Genomic DNA, 13577 nt, shown 5'->3' with positions numbered 1-13577 from the left:
TTTGCATAGGTATTTTCTTTGGGCTTTCCTAGTTTTGCACCTTGCCTATGTGTTACTAGAATGGTGCACTATTTTGTAAAAACCTGTATATGATCCCTTTTGTACGGTCTCCAGATTGAATTGCTACTGTATCACATGTGGATGCCCTAGCAGAGTACAAGAGAGTGAAAACACCACAGAAATATGATATGGTAGTTAAAACACACAAGGGCTGGGAACAGGCTTTTCCTCATCCTTGTTAACAAAAACCCATGATGAAACCAAGCCTAAGTCTGGATTTCCTAGCTTGTTCTCTCACAAATTTTCTGCTACAGTTCCTGTCACTTTAAAACCTGTATCGAAAGGTTGCTCTCAATTTTTCCATCCCTGACACCAAAATATTTCATTATGAAGGTCTCTAAAATGTAAAATGTAAGCCAATTGATGGAAAGCCATTTTCAAAGGTTAAAAAGCAATCTGGCTTCTTTTTCAAAGCAGGCAGACCTCTAAGTAGGAAAAGTCACTTTCATACTCAGAAAATGTAATCTTTTTAGATCATTAGGCTCCCTTTAAAGTTCTCTGCCTTTTCCATGAGAGTTTTTCCTATAAGTGAGTTGAAGGAATGCAACAACAATGTTGAACACTGCAAGACCTAACCTTCAGGCATGCCCCAGATTGACTGGGAGAACAGTTCTTTATAGAATAAGGATTTTAAGACGGTCTATGCTGGCTCCCCATTCAGATTTTCCCAGTCTGTCCTTTCCCTTCTAGCTTCAGAAATTGTCACAGTGATGCCTTCCAAAGAAGCCAGTCAAACTGTTGAGTAATTTAAGAAGTTTCCTGGCTTCTCAGACCAAATCTTGTGATGGGTAGACGTGGAAAGACTAAACGCAGAGCTGTCAGACTACAGCAGAGAACCTTGTGCTGAAGTTGCTTGCATCAGCCTGAAATGCTCTTCATTTACGGTCCAAGAAAAGAGAATGAGAGAGAGATGAGACTGCCCAATTTCTGATTCACTTTGCAAATCTTATAAAAGTACCACAATCTCTGCAAGGAGTCAGTCTGTAAAAAAGATAAAAGTTCTTCCACCTTACAAACCCGACTTCCATGCTGAAATGGATACCTGCAACTAGAAAAAGCATAATCAGCTTCTTGCCATTGCTCTACCAACACTGGCCCCTCTCATGAAGGGATTCGCACTGGGACAGCTTCTATTCTCATGTCTGAGCCATGTGTGTCTGCTACCAAAAAAAAGGTGCTACTGACATCACTTTGTAACAGTTACATGTCCAGTAGAAACCAGATACTGCCAGTTCTGTACAGGCACGACAGCCACCAATGGTTAAAAGATTAAGGAAGGTAACTTTCAAGTACTAGCGTTAAGCTTTACCAAGGCTTTTGTTTCAGAATGACTCTCAGGCAATTCATACCACAAACACAGTATGGACATGCTTCCAACAGACAGTTTTAGGCATCTGCCACATTGTGTAGAGAGACGAGTAATAGTTTAAAGATGGTTTTCACATCCATGTGTGTTCATTTAGGAAGATTTATGACAAAATAATTGCTTGTTTGAAGAAAAATATAAATGAAATCTAAAGCAAAAAATGATGTTGACATAGAAAATTACCATATGCTCTGATGTTCTCCCCATCAGCTAGGAAACCACCTTCTATTACCACAAAAAACATATTTTCCCAATCTAGCAATTCTTTAGCATTTCATCACAGAAATTATAAAACCTATATTAGTGGGATATGCAGGCTATTACTAGCACAGACATGGTTATCAAAATGATCATTAAGCCAAACACATCGTCAGACCGAAAACAAACATCAATGCATAGCTCAAAAGTGAAATTATTGGACAGATTTAATACAGAATAGCATAAGCCCCTTAAGACTTGTCTTTAGCAAAAGGTGCTGCAGTACAAGCATTCTCTAAAAATGTGCTTTCTTGACCTAATAAGACAGATATCTAATTTGTAATTAAATGCAAAAAATTAAATTAAATAGGTAATAGTAACCAAAACTATTTCTAAGTAAAATAAACAAGTCAGATATTTGACAGGTTAGGCATCTCCTCCTAAAACTGCACACCCAGATATATTCCACAATGCTTAAGAAGCACTTCTGATCATCCATATGTTACACAGAGCTTTGCCCCACGTAGGAGGAACCTTACTTGATTGGAGCAGTGGCTCCCTCGGGTCCTTCCAGTTCTGACAAAGGAACAAGATCCCACTTAAAGTGCAGGCCCCAGTTGAACCCTCCACGCACAACCGGGGAAGAGCTATAGGTAAGCGTGTCAGCACTGATTATGTCAATCACAGGGCACACCACAGTCCTGCGATCTTCTCTGATGGGAGTCAGCAGAGGTTGTAACCACATCTCATTCACCTCACAGTGACTGTCCAGGAACACCAGCACTTTCCCTACAGAGGCCAAAGCACACAAAACACAAAGATAGATGGTAACAAGAAATACACAAACTCATATTGGCAGCAGAGTATCAGCAGTATCCTCACCACCCTGCGTAACAGAGGAGAAACACCATCTGTGCTCAGAAACACTGACAAACCAGAGGCTCCACAGGGACTAGGTCAGTCACAAAGGCAGAAGGTAGATCCTGGCTATTCACATCTAGCTATGAATTGCTCAAGTGGGCAGTTATTTGCATTTCTTTGACAGGGTTTCATAGCCATGTGTTCTACCCAGATTCAGCAGAGCTACTGTACTTTAAACAAAGCACCATCAGAGCAGCACTCTAAGAGCAAAGCGGTGCGTTTGTCCTAACGCAGAGCAAGCAACACTGCAGTCCCATCAGTTTATATGGGGATTATCTGCCATGGTCAGAGAGGACAGTGTGATCCGTGAGACACCTTTAGGCTCAGTTGATCTAAAAAGTCATCTGAATGAAAAGAGCTTTAAAGAAAACAACTTGGAAACATACAAATATAATGAGTCATCCATTAACAACAGACAGTACTTGACTGAGGAGAAAAAAAAAGACGACTCCAGCAGCTCAGAAAAGCAATAAAGTGACTGAAAATTGCACTAACTCAAATGAATCCTAGCACAGCTTGGAGAGTGCGAGCACAATTTTCTCTCTGGATTATGCCATTACAATGCTAATGAGTAAACACCAATTAAGAGACTTTATCTGCTGCTCAAAATTATTTGAGAAAGTAGCACATACTCTCTCAGACGCCAAAGAATTTAACTGGGAAGCATATTACGGTAAAACCCGCACAGTGTACATAAAGCACCAAACATAGTTTATCCCAATTATCACTCACTGCAACAACATTAAAGCTTGTTTGAGAAACATTACAATTCAGTGGGTGAATTAGAAACCAGAAATAGAGTATACCTTAATAAGGAAGCAGATTGACATTTCAGAGTGATAGTTTTCACACGAAACATGCAGAAAATATCCTGCGACCACAATATCCAGCACAGACAACCTACTTTCAGGGGAGGAACAGGGAAAATTCTACACTGCCTCACTTAATTTGTCAAATACTAGTTTTGTTTTACTGTTTTACTGACCCACTCTAAAATATTAACTTATTTTATCAAAAGCAAACTTCCACAGGAAGAAAAAAATACAAATCAACAGTTCAGACAAGGTTTAAAAAGACACTCAAATTTGGCTCCAAATTTGCAAAGTCATTGTTTGGGTGACTTGAAACAAACATCTCCCCTCTCTTAGACAGCACAGGTTTCCTAAAGTTAATTACAGACTATATAATAAATTCACTGGTTTTATCTACTCTGTGTTTACAGATAAGCAAGCACCAAGTCGCCTTGGCTTTCTTCTCATTGAGTAACAGAAAAACCTCAGGTGAGGAGTAATCCAGTAAAGCTATGAGGAAATACTGGAGAAAGCTTTATAAAGATCATTGTCAACTGCATGATATAAACATTCAAATGAACAGATAATGTTAGTTAAGATCTCCAATTATCATTATACAGATATCACTGAAGATACTGTGTAGCTGTTGCGACATACGTTAATAGAACAGCCAAAGATCAATGCAATTAACTAATTTCAAAGTCACTGATATTCTGAAAAAATTGCTAAAATGTCTCTCACCTAAGATAACATTATCCCAAATCTTTCTTCCACTGTGCTAAGGTGGGTAGCTTAGAGGATGACATGATGTGCAGAGTCCCTAGAGTGGGCTAAAGCAATCACATCAAACATGCAACATCAGGAAGAGCTGCACTACAGAAAGAGAAGTCACCCAATTAACATACGGTCAAAGTATGCAAGGCAAAGAGAAACAAAGTATACCTGTGGCATGAGAAGCTCCAATCATCCTTCCTCGAATCAAGCCTTCCCGTTTCTCATTTCTTACTAATTTTGTGGTTTTTGGAAGATGAGTTTTAACATATTCACCCAAGTCTTTCTTCAAGTCAGCTGAGAGAAGGAAACCACAAGTTCAACAACAGGATGGAAATTGTGAAAGCTTTGTTTAAAGTCCCAAGACGTTCAACCTAAAAAAGGCCAAAAACCTGATCGAAAAACTACCCCAATAGAGCACAGCTTCAAACCCAGAGCACCAAAAGGACAGTCAGCCACCCCACATCCTACACCTGCCCTCCGATTCCCATGACAATTTTTTTTGTTTGTTTTATTCTCACATTTTCCTATTAACCGCTCCACTTTTTTCCTGCTGCATTGTGGAAACCCACACGGACAAAGCAGCTATGTGCCCTGCACCTAAAAGGGTGATGGACCATATGACTGGACCTTCCACAGCATGCATTCCTACTGGTAAGTGCTTCCTTACATTTTCCCAACTAAATTTTATGCACTGCCGCTGTCTCAGGTTTTATGCTTAGCCTTTGTTTCCTGAATACAGACTGGATTGTTATCTTTTATTCTGTTTGCAAAGCCTTAGTGCAATATGACTCAAGTTAACTGGAACCACTAGACTCTATGCCGGAAGGAATTACTGCTGCTAAAAAAAAAAATAAAGGCACTGTACAAAGAAATAGAATTTCCAAATTCTTCTCATGGTGACTGTCATTTGCAGCAGAAGTAGTGAAAGCCCTTTCATGCAGGCAAGTGATTTAAATTAGTATGTTTATAGACTCATAGATTCATTAATGTTGGAAAAGACCTCCAAGATCATCAAGTCCGACCGTCAACACCTTGATTACATCAAATAAAAAACATTAATGTAATACTAGAGAAATTAGACATGGCACTGCCGGTCTTAATGAGTAACGTAGTTCTAAAACATCAATCAGAAATTGCCTTTGGATATGTGGATATTTCCTTACACTAAAACAATCACACCTTTAAAAAGAAACATGAATATAACTTTATCTGTACCTGCTTAGCTGATACAATAGCAGATACAAAGAATTACAACTCACAGGTGGTTGCTTTCCTAATATTCAAAAGGATCAAAGACAGTGCTGGCAAGCACATGCTTTTGAATGAGAGCTGAACTCTATAGGCACTACTGTAACTTAAAATCACCAGTGATGTTAGTTAAGAGTAACAATACTTTTTTCACCCAAGGACAGTTGCTTCTAACATTAAAGCAGGACCACTGAAGAGAAGATGGACACATGACGACTGGAATAACAGAAAAACATAAGTTAATATGCTTATGGAGAAATAAAGAGGAACACAAAATGAGAAAGAAAAACAAAAGGCCAGCTGAGACTTCACAGAAAGCCTTGGTATAGAGCAGCAGACAGGCTTTCAACAGAGGATACGCTGGAATAAATGTTATTATTCTCATGAATGTCAGTTCAAACATTAAAGTTGTTGTTAATACAATTAAATGCCAAAGGAATATATGTGGAAGCCAGAGTTGTAGCCTTCAGGGATTATGAGAACCTTCAGGCAGGAATACTGAAAAGGAGATTCCCAGAAGCTCCAAATGTTAAGATCTCAGCCTTTGCACTGCAAGGTGGCATCATGGATCAAAAATGAGAAGGTACCACAGAGCGAATATGCTGCTAGGACAGCATATTCTAGGACAAAGAAAAGTCTCTGGAAGGATGCAGTCAGGATGCATCTGGGTCACAGGAATTCTCTCCCCAGTCTTGACTGTGACATCATATACCAGAGACAATAGGAAAGATTTTCCTTTTTGGAGAAAGTCTCCTAGAAAGTTGATGAAATGAAGTCATCTCTAGGATGCTACCCAAATAAGTGGAACACACAGATTTGTGAATCTAAAATAAACTAGTGCTTGAATCAGTTTTCACCTGATGTATTAGACTAAGGGAAAGAGAGTGTACAACTACAGAAAACAAAGGGTGAGCACAAAGCAGAAAAGGTCAATTGTTAAACTCAGCACTTTGGGCAGTTAAGGCTGCATGAAAGGACATACAAAAGGAAATAGTTTTGCGTGTGCAATGGCATGTGCAAACTTCTGAAAACAGCAGAAAGATAAAAAAAGAGGTCACATCCATACTGGTAGCTAAACCAGGCCCACAACATGGGCTTGTGCAGCAGAACGTAAGAGCCAGTAGTACCTAATGGCTAACATGCTCTCAGAGTACAACTCTGACCCAGACAAACTAGCATTCTGCTGGGAACTGTGCTTAGCCACTGCCTGGGACCGAACATGCCATGGACCGTTCTCAATAAGCAGTTTAGTCTCAGACACCTTTTGGGGTTTTTGTTGTTGATAGCTTTTTCCGTGTCAGCTTCATGTCCACTGGGAAGACTGATTTCTTCCGACATAACCCAAAAAATTTCTTTAGTACAGCCTGCCTGAGAAATTTTGCTCCAGGGAGAGAATTCCTCCCTTTTAGCCAGTAGACAGTCTCCAAAAATTACTTTAGCCATTATCCTGCTCCATATCTATGTAACAAAGGCTCCTCCAAGAAAGAAAATTCTGAGTCAGGGGTGTTATTATTTCAAAGTACTGAGTTGCAGACATTTTGCTCCTTTTCTGTTCTTCTGTCTCTTCTTCTGCATAGAAGAATGCCTCCAGTAACAGCCTTCAAGATATCCTCTAGGGTGTTCCAAAAAGGTAAAGCCTAAACCAGGGAGAAAGAGGTTGTACTAGAAAAAGAAATCCTGCTTTGGAGGAAAGGGAAAGAAAAATGTAACAGTGGGCTCAGCTGAACCATGGAAATGCCTGCTTAGCTAATAAGACTGTTGATGACTGAGTGTAAGAAGCTTTCTGAAGAAAAACTAGATGCAAAGACCCAAGCTTTGCACAACAGCACTGACATGCAGCAGAGCTCCTGTACTTAAAGCTGAAGAAATAAGCAGAATTTCATCCAAGATAGAATTTCAGGGAATATATAATACAGGGAAAATGAATTTAAAAAGAAGTCAGAGGCATAGATATTAAGCAATTTGCCCAGTCTCACACAAGATCCATAGCACAGCCAAAGTCTTTGTTCATTTCCTCAGTCACTAAACCAGCTTTGCTTTTCTTCACCTATAAAATTCCATCCAGCAGTGCAAACATCATCACTGAGAGGAGAAATACCCTGTATAAACAATACCTCCTCCCATCTTCAGCTTTAAAACATGTTCATTTGAAGTCAGAAAGGCAAAAGTAGCTACTTGAATGTTTTGGACCTAATTTGGCCTTTGAATTAGCAACAGAGCAGAAGAGTGATGGTATTACTGCCTAAACACAGGCATTAAACAACCAAATGCATTACCCTATTCAACAAGTTTAAGTAAGCTTAGCTCTGAATACAAAGGTTACGAAACTTTAAAACAAAAAATTGTGTAAGAAACTTCGTAGCAAAGAGTGCGTATTGCTTCCAAAACACAAAACAAGCTTTTAAATACTATGCATTCTTATTAGCAAGGGACAGTGTTTGATCTTTGTTCTCTCCTGTATCTTAAGATTTGATCTGCCCTCAGAGAAATAAACTAGCTGCATAAGTATAATGTAGAATGAAATTCTCTTGTTATCTACTCAGCCTCTTAGAGCAACTGAGACCTTAACCCAGAAACAAAATGATGAGACCAAGGGAGCTAATTATACGTACTAACAAGAAATATAATCTAAAAAACATTTTAAAAATGCAAAAAGTTGTGAACTTGTACAGAGGCAAGCAGAGAACTTGCACAGTCCTGCTTGCAAGTACTGCTACACTAACACATTCCTGAACAGGCATTGTGCTTTTGAAGTGCCAAAACACTTGCATTGCATGTCTGTCTTTGCCTTGTCCATCATTCGAGAGAAAAAAAATGCCAAAGTATCAATCTTTCAACAACAATAAAGCAATTGTGCAAGTTTTACCCCTCTAGGGCCCCTCCCAGACTGAGGGAGTAGAGGCTGCTCCAAGAGCCAGGGACAGCTACTCCTAGAGTGGCCACAAGAGGCTGTGCGAGAGCCATGCAGAGCCACCCCAGCAAAGGCTAAGCTCCAATCCCAGCACCTCACCAGTCTGAAATGCTGAGCAAGTATAAAAAAAAACCCCTGACACACTGTTTCCATAGTGCTACACCAACATATCTGCAAAACTGCACCTGAGACTATGTGCATTCAATTCCTTTCAAATGCATTCACAGTTAGTATTGGCTCACAAAGTTTACAAAAAGATTAGTGTATTGTGCTCTGAGCACCAAAGCAGCATGAGCAAGGCGCTGTTAAAAACAGCTAAACTATGAACAACTGCTTCATCACCCCCTCCACAAATATACACTCCTGATTATTAGCTTCAAAACCTGTTTTTGAATGTTCAAGTCTCTATGATACAAAGCTCATCAGTAAAATGTCAAAGTGGATGTCCTCTTGGGCTTCTCAGAACATCATGCGTCTGTACTGACTGGCACTTTTTGGAGACAGGCTGCAGCACAAATTGGGTTTGCATCCTGGCTTCCATGTTTTTATTTTGACCAGTCAATAAAGCACAGGAAGGGACAGGAAGGTCAAGAAGTGTAAGCACGGGCCAAAGTATCACTGAAAAGTTCTCTCACCCAATTCACTGTTGTCATCCACCAAAATAATTTCATGAAGAAGGTGTGCAGGAGTGCGATCCAGGACACTATGTACTGTGCGAAGCAGGGCAGAAAGCGCTTCATTGTAGAAACAGATAACAATGCTGGCAGACGGCAGATCAGAAGGGTAGGACTTCTCTCTACATCTGCAAATAGAAATACAGTAGTTATCACTTTATTTTCAGTAGTATTTCCATAGCACTAGGTCAAAACTGAAATTTCCTAAGAAACAGCAAACATTAAGTGTGTAGGAAGAACCCCTACCTTGAACATAAACAGCCCAGGCGTATAACATCTACAGTAGGGCTCAGCATAGTAAGTTACTCTCCACATAATACAGACTTATAATTAACATTGTGACTTCTTAGAAAACAGAGTATACAACAGATTGGGGTGGGACTGAGAATCACATATCCTCAAGACATAAACAAGAGAAAACACTAAGGACTTGTTTCAGCTGTCAACACACTGTCTAGTACCCTCGGGTAGCTCAGACATGTACAGGAATGGCAAATATGACACGAGGCCTACAAAAAAACCACAACCTTGTTGACCAGCTGCTGGAGACTGGGTTGGATATCCCAGAATACCTCCAATGGTGCTAAATACCTATTTAGACAACCAAGGCTAGGATTCAGCCTGCAGATTAAGACACTTAAGTCTAGTCACTGCTGTCAGTGGAGTATAGATAGTGTTCAGCTCACCCTGAGGCTGACAAGTGCATTTTGTCAGCTGAAGAGCTCTGCATGCTCCATTAACTGCACTGACTGCATCTCTGCTAATTATAATAAACACAGACACCTAACATGCAGCTAAGTTTAAGCATCTAACCTGCAAGCTGAATCCCACTCAAAGATGATCTAACTTTTTCTCATTTTCAAATTTTGTCCACACTTCTAAGCAGGGCACAGTATCACAGGTTAACGCCATTTGAAGATGCCAGGCATGAGGGAATCCAATAAAAATAAGAAACTGTAAATGAAAACCCAGAAATATACAGGAAAAGTCTTCATTGACTTGGAATGAACTTAGCTCTTGGGAGAGACACTTCAGCAAGTACAATTCATTGCATTTACCCACACCAGAGAAACCATTAGAAAAACAGATGCAGGTTTATTTATTTTCAAATTCAACATTCGGTTTTTTGTTGTTACAGTGGCGGTTTTTCCCCCCCATATGTATCAGGCAGATTGTAGAAAAAAAACCAGTCTGCTTTTTAACAGAAAGTATTCAGAGCCGTGCAATCCAGATACCATGCAAGGACTTTAAGTGAGAAAGAGAGACCCTTTGTCATCATTCTTCTATCCCATCCTCTGTAGGCTTACAACAAATGTGAAATAGTACATAAGGTGAAGCCTCTCACTAACATGGGCACTAGAACACTTAATGTCCATCTTTCAAAGGTACCAAACAGAATTACAGCATCTCTCCCGGTAGTTACAGTACTGAGTATCTCAAAATGAAGTTTCAAAAAACAAAAATAATGTACCATGCTTTAAGTAGCTGAGTACACAGCTAGCAAGATGAAAGATACGTAGGACAAGTAGTCTTAGTATTGCTAGAAAGAGAGTTTGATTCCTAGGTCTCTTCCACATTGACTTTTATTTAAAGTATTATTTTCAGAACCTTGTTTCTATTAAAATAGCTGTCTGCGAATCCTACTACTCACAAAAATTAAATTAATATGATAAAAGTTTGAATAAGTGTATATTCAATCTGGTTCTTCATTAAGCATTCTTAAAATGCATTAAGAAACAGGAAAAAACATTGCTTTCAGGGAATAGCAGTCTTTCTTTTTTCATGGAGCCTGGTTTCTGTGGGGCTTCATCTATCACATACCTTTTCCAGCTGGCAAAAAAATTAGATCTCCAGAAGCAGTAGTCAGTCAAAGACAGACAGAAGAGACAAAAGAATAAAAAGCCTAACCTCAAGCACTCCTGTTTAAATAGCTGAAAATCTGCCTTCAGCAACACAGGAGGCTGAAAGAGTACCTAATAGAAATGTAATACCAAAAATGTTAAATACTACATCAGGTATAACGTAACAAGTCCTTAAACACATGAAATTATACCATGTTCTCTCCAAAAATTAGTACGTACTTTGCATCTCTTGTATCGGGCACCTCCCTATGGTATCCCAGCCGATTACTGATAAGCATATTGAAAGCATGCTTCTGATAGCCCAAGTCTCTCACTTCCTGATCTTCTTCATTAAAAATCATTCCTGCAAAAAAAACACACCAAGATCAGTTAACAGGCTCAGAAATATCCTTTGGAAACAATCAAGGATTGAAACATGTACTTTAACCTCCCCTAAATCCATTATGTTCTTCAAAAATCCCTCTGGTTTTGTGAAGTGTATTTTTGTGCAACTATTTTTGTTACCCCTCACAAGTAAGTAGTACTTATGAGTAACGCTTGCAGCTATAATAAAATGAAATCATTCTCCAAAGACTGATGGCTCCATTGTGTTTATCGCTTTACAAAACACACTCCCTTCATTAAATGGCCTCTAATTCTTAGCACCACCTAAAAATCAACATCAAAGTAGGAACAGAGGATAGGCTTTGGCACACAATGCATCAGCACCTGTCCACACAGATGAACGGTCTATAATAGGATTTTTGAGAGAGAAAAATGAATTTACAGTGGTAGAAAAACCCTCACAATAGCAGCTCCAATTCCATGCAGTTTCCTCAAGTCTGCAGTAACATAAAAATAGCTATGAAAAAATCTGTAATCTTGTTTATATCACCTGGGACTTTCACAACAAGTAAAACAGCAACAGAGCTAGCTATTTCTCTATTGATTATTTTAGCAGAAGCATCAACTGTTTCTGAGCATGGCAGAGGCAGCAATTGCTGGCGTGACTGCTAGAAGCCAAGGTTGAAACCCTCAATGCCATCCTGCCTGCCTTGACTCAGTGCCACGGGCTTGTCTCTCACTGAGCCATACACTCACCAGTGTGAATAGAAACAAAGTATTATGGTGCTTCACTCAACTCTTCTACAGAAAAAAAGGAGGGAAAGAGGGAATTGGTAGCCATAGCTGTGTCTGGAACCACTTCTGCAACAATTCAGGTAGCAGAGCAATGACTTCTTAGTGTCTCTGTTCAGCTGGCTGCACTGAATGAGATGCATACGTCCTCTCCAGCTACTGTCAAGCTCCAGAGGCAATTTCACTGAAATTTCAGTACAAGAAGTGAGCAAGGATCATGTAATTTATCTCCTTCCACCCTGCCCATCATCTCCATATGGTTCAAAAATCTGCAGAAAATAATTAACAATGGGGTTCCTCATTCCCATGCTACCATACATCCAGGATATGTTTCATAAAATCATATACTAATTTAGGTTGGAAGGGACATCTGATCTAATCCCCTGCTCAAAGCAGGTCCAATTAGGTCATGTTGCTCAGAACTTACACAGTTAAGTTTTGAAAGCCTCCAGCTTCTCCAAGGATGGAGGTTCTACCTCTTCCGTGTCCCTGTTCAAGAATTTCACCACCATCACACTGAAAATGTTTTTCTTCTTATCTAATAGAAACCTCCTCCCCGCTTTAATTTCTTATCATAATCCCATGCACCTCCGGAAAGAGTCTGGCTCCATCTTCCCTACAGCCTCCCATTAAGCTGCTGTTGACAGCAATAAAATCTCACCCCTTAGCCTTCCCTCTAAGGTAGAATAAACCCAGTCCTCTCAGCCTCTCTTTATATCTCGTGTTCTCCAGTTTTCAACAACTATGCAAAAGCCAGCTGAGCTCAAGCCCGGAGAAAATTAAATGAGTTAAAAATCAGATGAAAAAGTAATTTAAAAAGTTTTGAAGCTTTCTTGCTTTTCAAACAAGTAGGCCTGGTTGGCCTTCAGAGCACAGCTGTGTCACTACCATTGTGTTTCAGTAAAGTCTACGTAGAGGTATAAGATGACCTGCTAGAGGGAATTCTGAGCATCCACATTCCCACCATGTACGTTTCCCACCCTGTCGCTTTTAGTCTTGAGTACAGCAATGGCAATGCAGCTGCACAACCAACACCTCGAGAGTAGATGTCTTGACATTTGTGGAGGATCAAGTGGGAAGTGCTGGGTAGTGATATCTGGAAAAGACATGGGATACACCCACATAGTGTGTCTTGTGGTGACTGACACCATCATGCTCATCCATGAGTGCTCCCACGGCAGATAAGCTGCATCACAAGGACCAGAATGAGGTCTGTTCACAGTGGCAGTGCCACTCTTCGGGCACCAGCAGTCTAAAGCAGTTAGTCAGTCCTCCACTGAACCACAAGCATTTCCAAAGTAAGGTTTCCAGCTTGTCAGTTCAGACACCCAGCTCAACCTTTCTTGAACACTGTGCCACCAGGTCAACTTAAATAACCTCGTTCTGTGCATAAAGAAAATTAAGAACCACATACCAAATGTTTCATTCTACAATCTGTCTATAACCAGCCACCTACTACTTTTTTCTGATCTTCTGAAAACAGACAAGAAGGAATGCTAATATTTTTAAAACATTCTCATGAAGAACAATATCCAAAATGCATGCAAAAGGCATGATAAATTTCAGTCCAAACAGCAGATAAAAGCCCTTGGAAAATAAGGGCTTTGCAATCAAAACATCAGTTTAGGCTTTACTTCAGCAGTGTTATGTGGCTCT

At 39.8% G+C, this 13577-nt stretch overlaps 1 protein-coding gene across 5 annotated transcripts in view; it reads right to left on the bottom strand.

Moving 5' to 3' along the window:
• The window catches only part of GALNT11 (polypeptide N-acetylgalactosaminyltransferase 11), a 54743-nt gene that overhangs the window by 22422 nt on the left and 18744 nt on the right, over window positions 1–13577 (bottom strand). For all 5 annotated transcript variants that reach the window (XM_075082338.1, XM_075082336.1, XM_075082337.1 and 2 more), the window contains 4 exons: window positions 11025–11148; window positions 8905–9071; window positions 4279–4404; window positions 2164–2413 (listed from right to left, as the gene is read on the bottom strand). In XM_075082338.1, the coding sequence (XP_074938439.1) occupies window positions 2164–2413; window positions 4279–4404; window positions 8905–9071; window positions 11025–11148 (667 nt within the window). The remainder of the gene's footprint in view (window positions 1–2163; window positions 2414–4278; window positions 4405–8904; window positions 9072–11024; window positions 11149–13577) is intronic.

The sequence above is a fragment of the Phalacrocorax aristotelis genome, chromosome 2 (assembly GCF_949628215.1).
Source record: "Phalacrocorax aristotelis chromosome 2, bGulAri2.1, whole genome shotgun sequence".
Classification (NCBI taxonomy): domain Eukaryota; kingdom Metazoa; phylum Chordata; class Aves; order Suliformes; family Phalacrocoracidae; genus Phalacrocorax; species Phalacrocorax aristotelis.
Note: the sequence above shows the minus strand (reverse complement) of the source record. Positions and strands in the feature narration are given on the sequence as shown.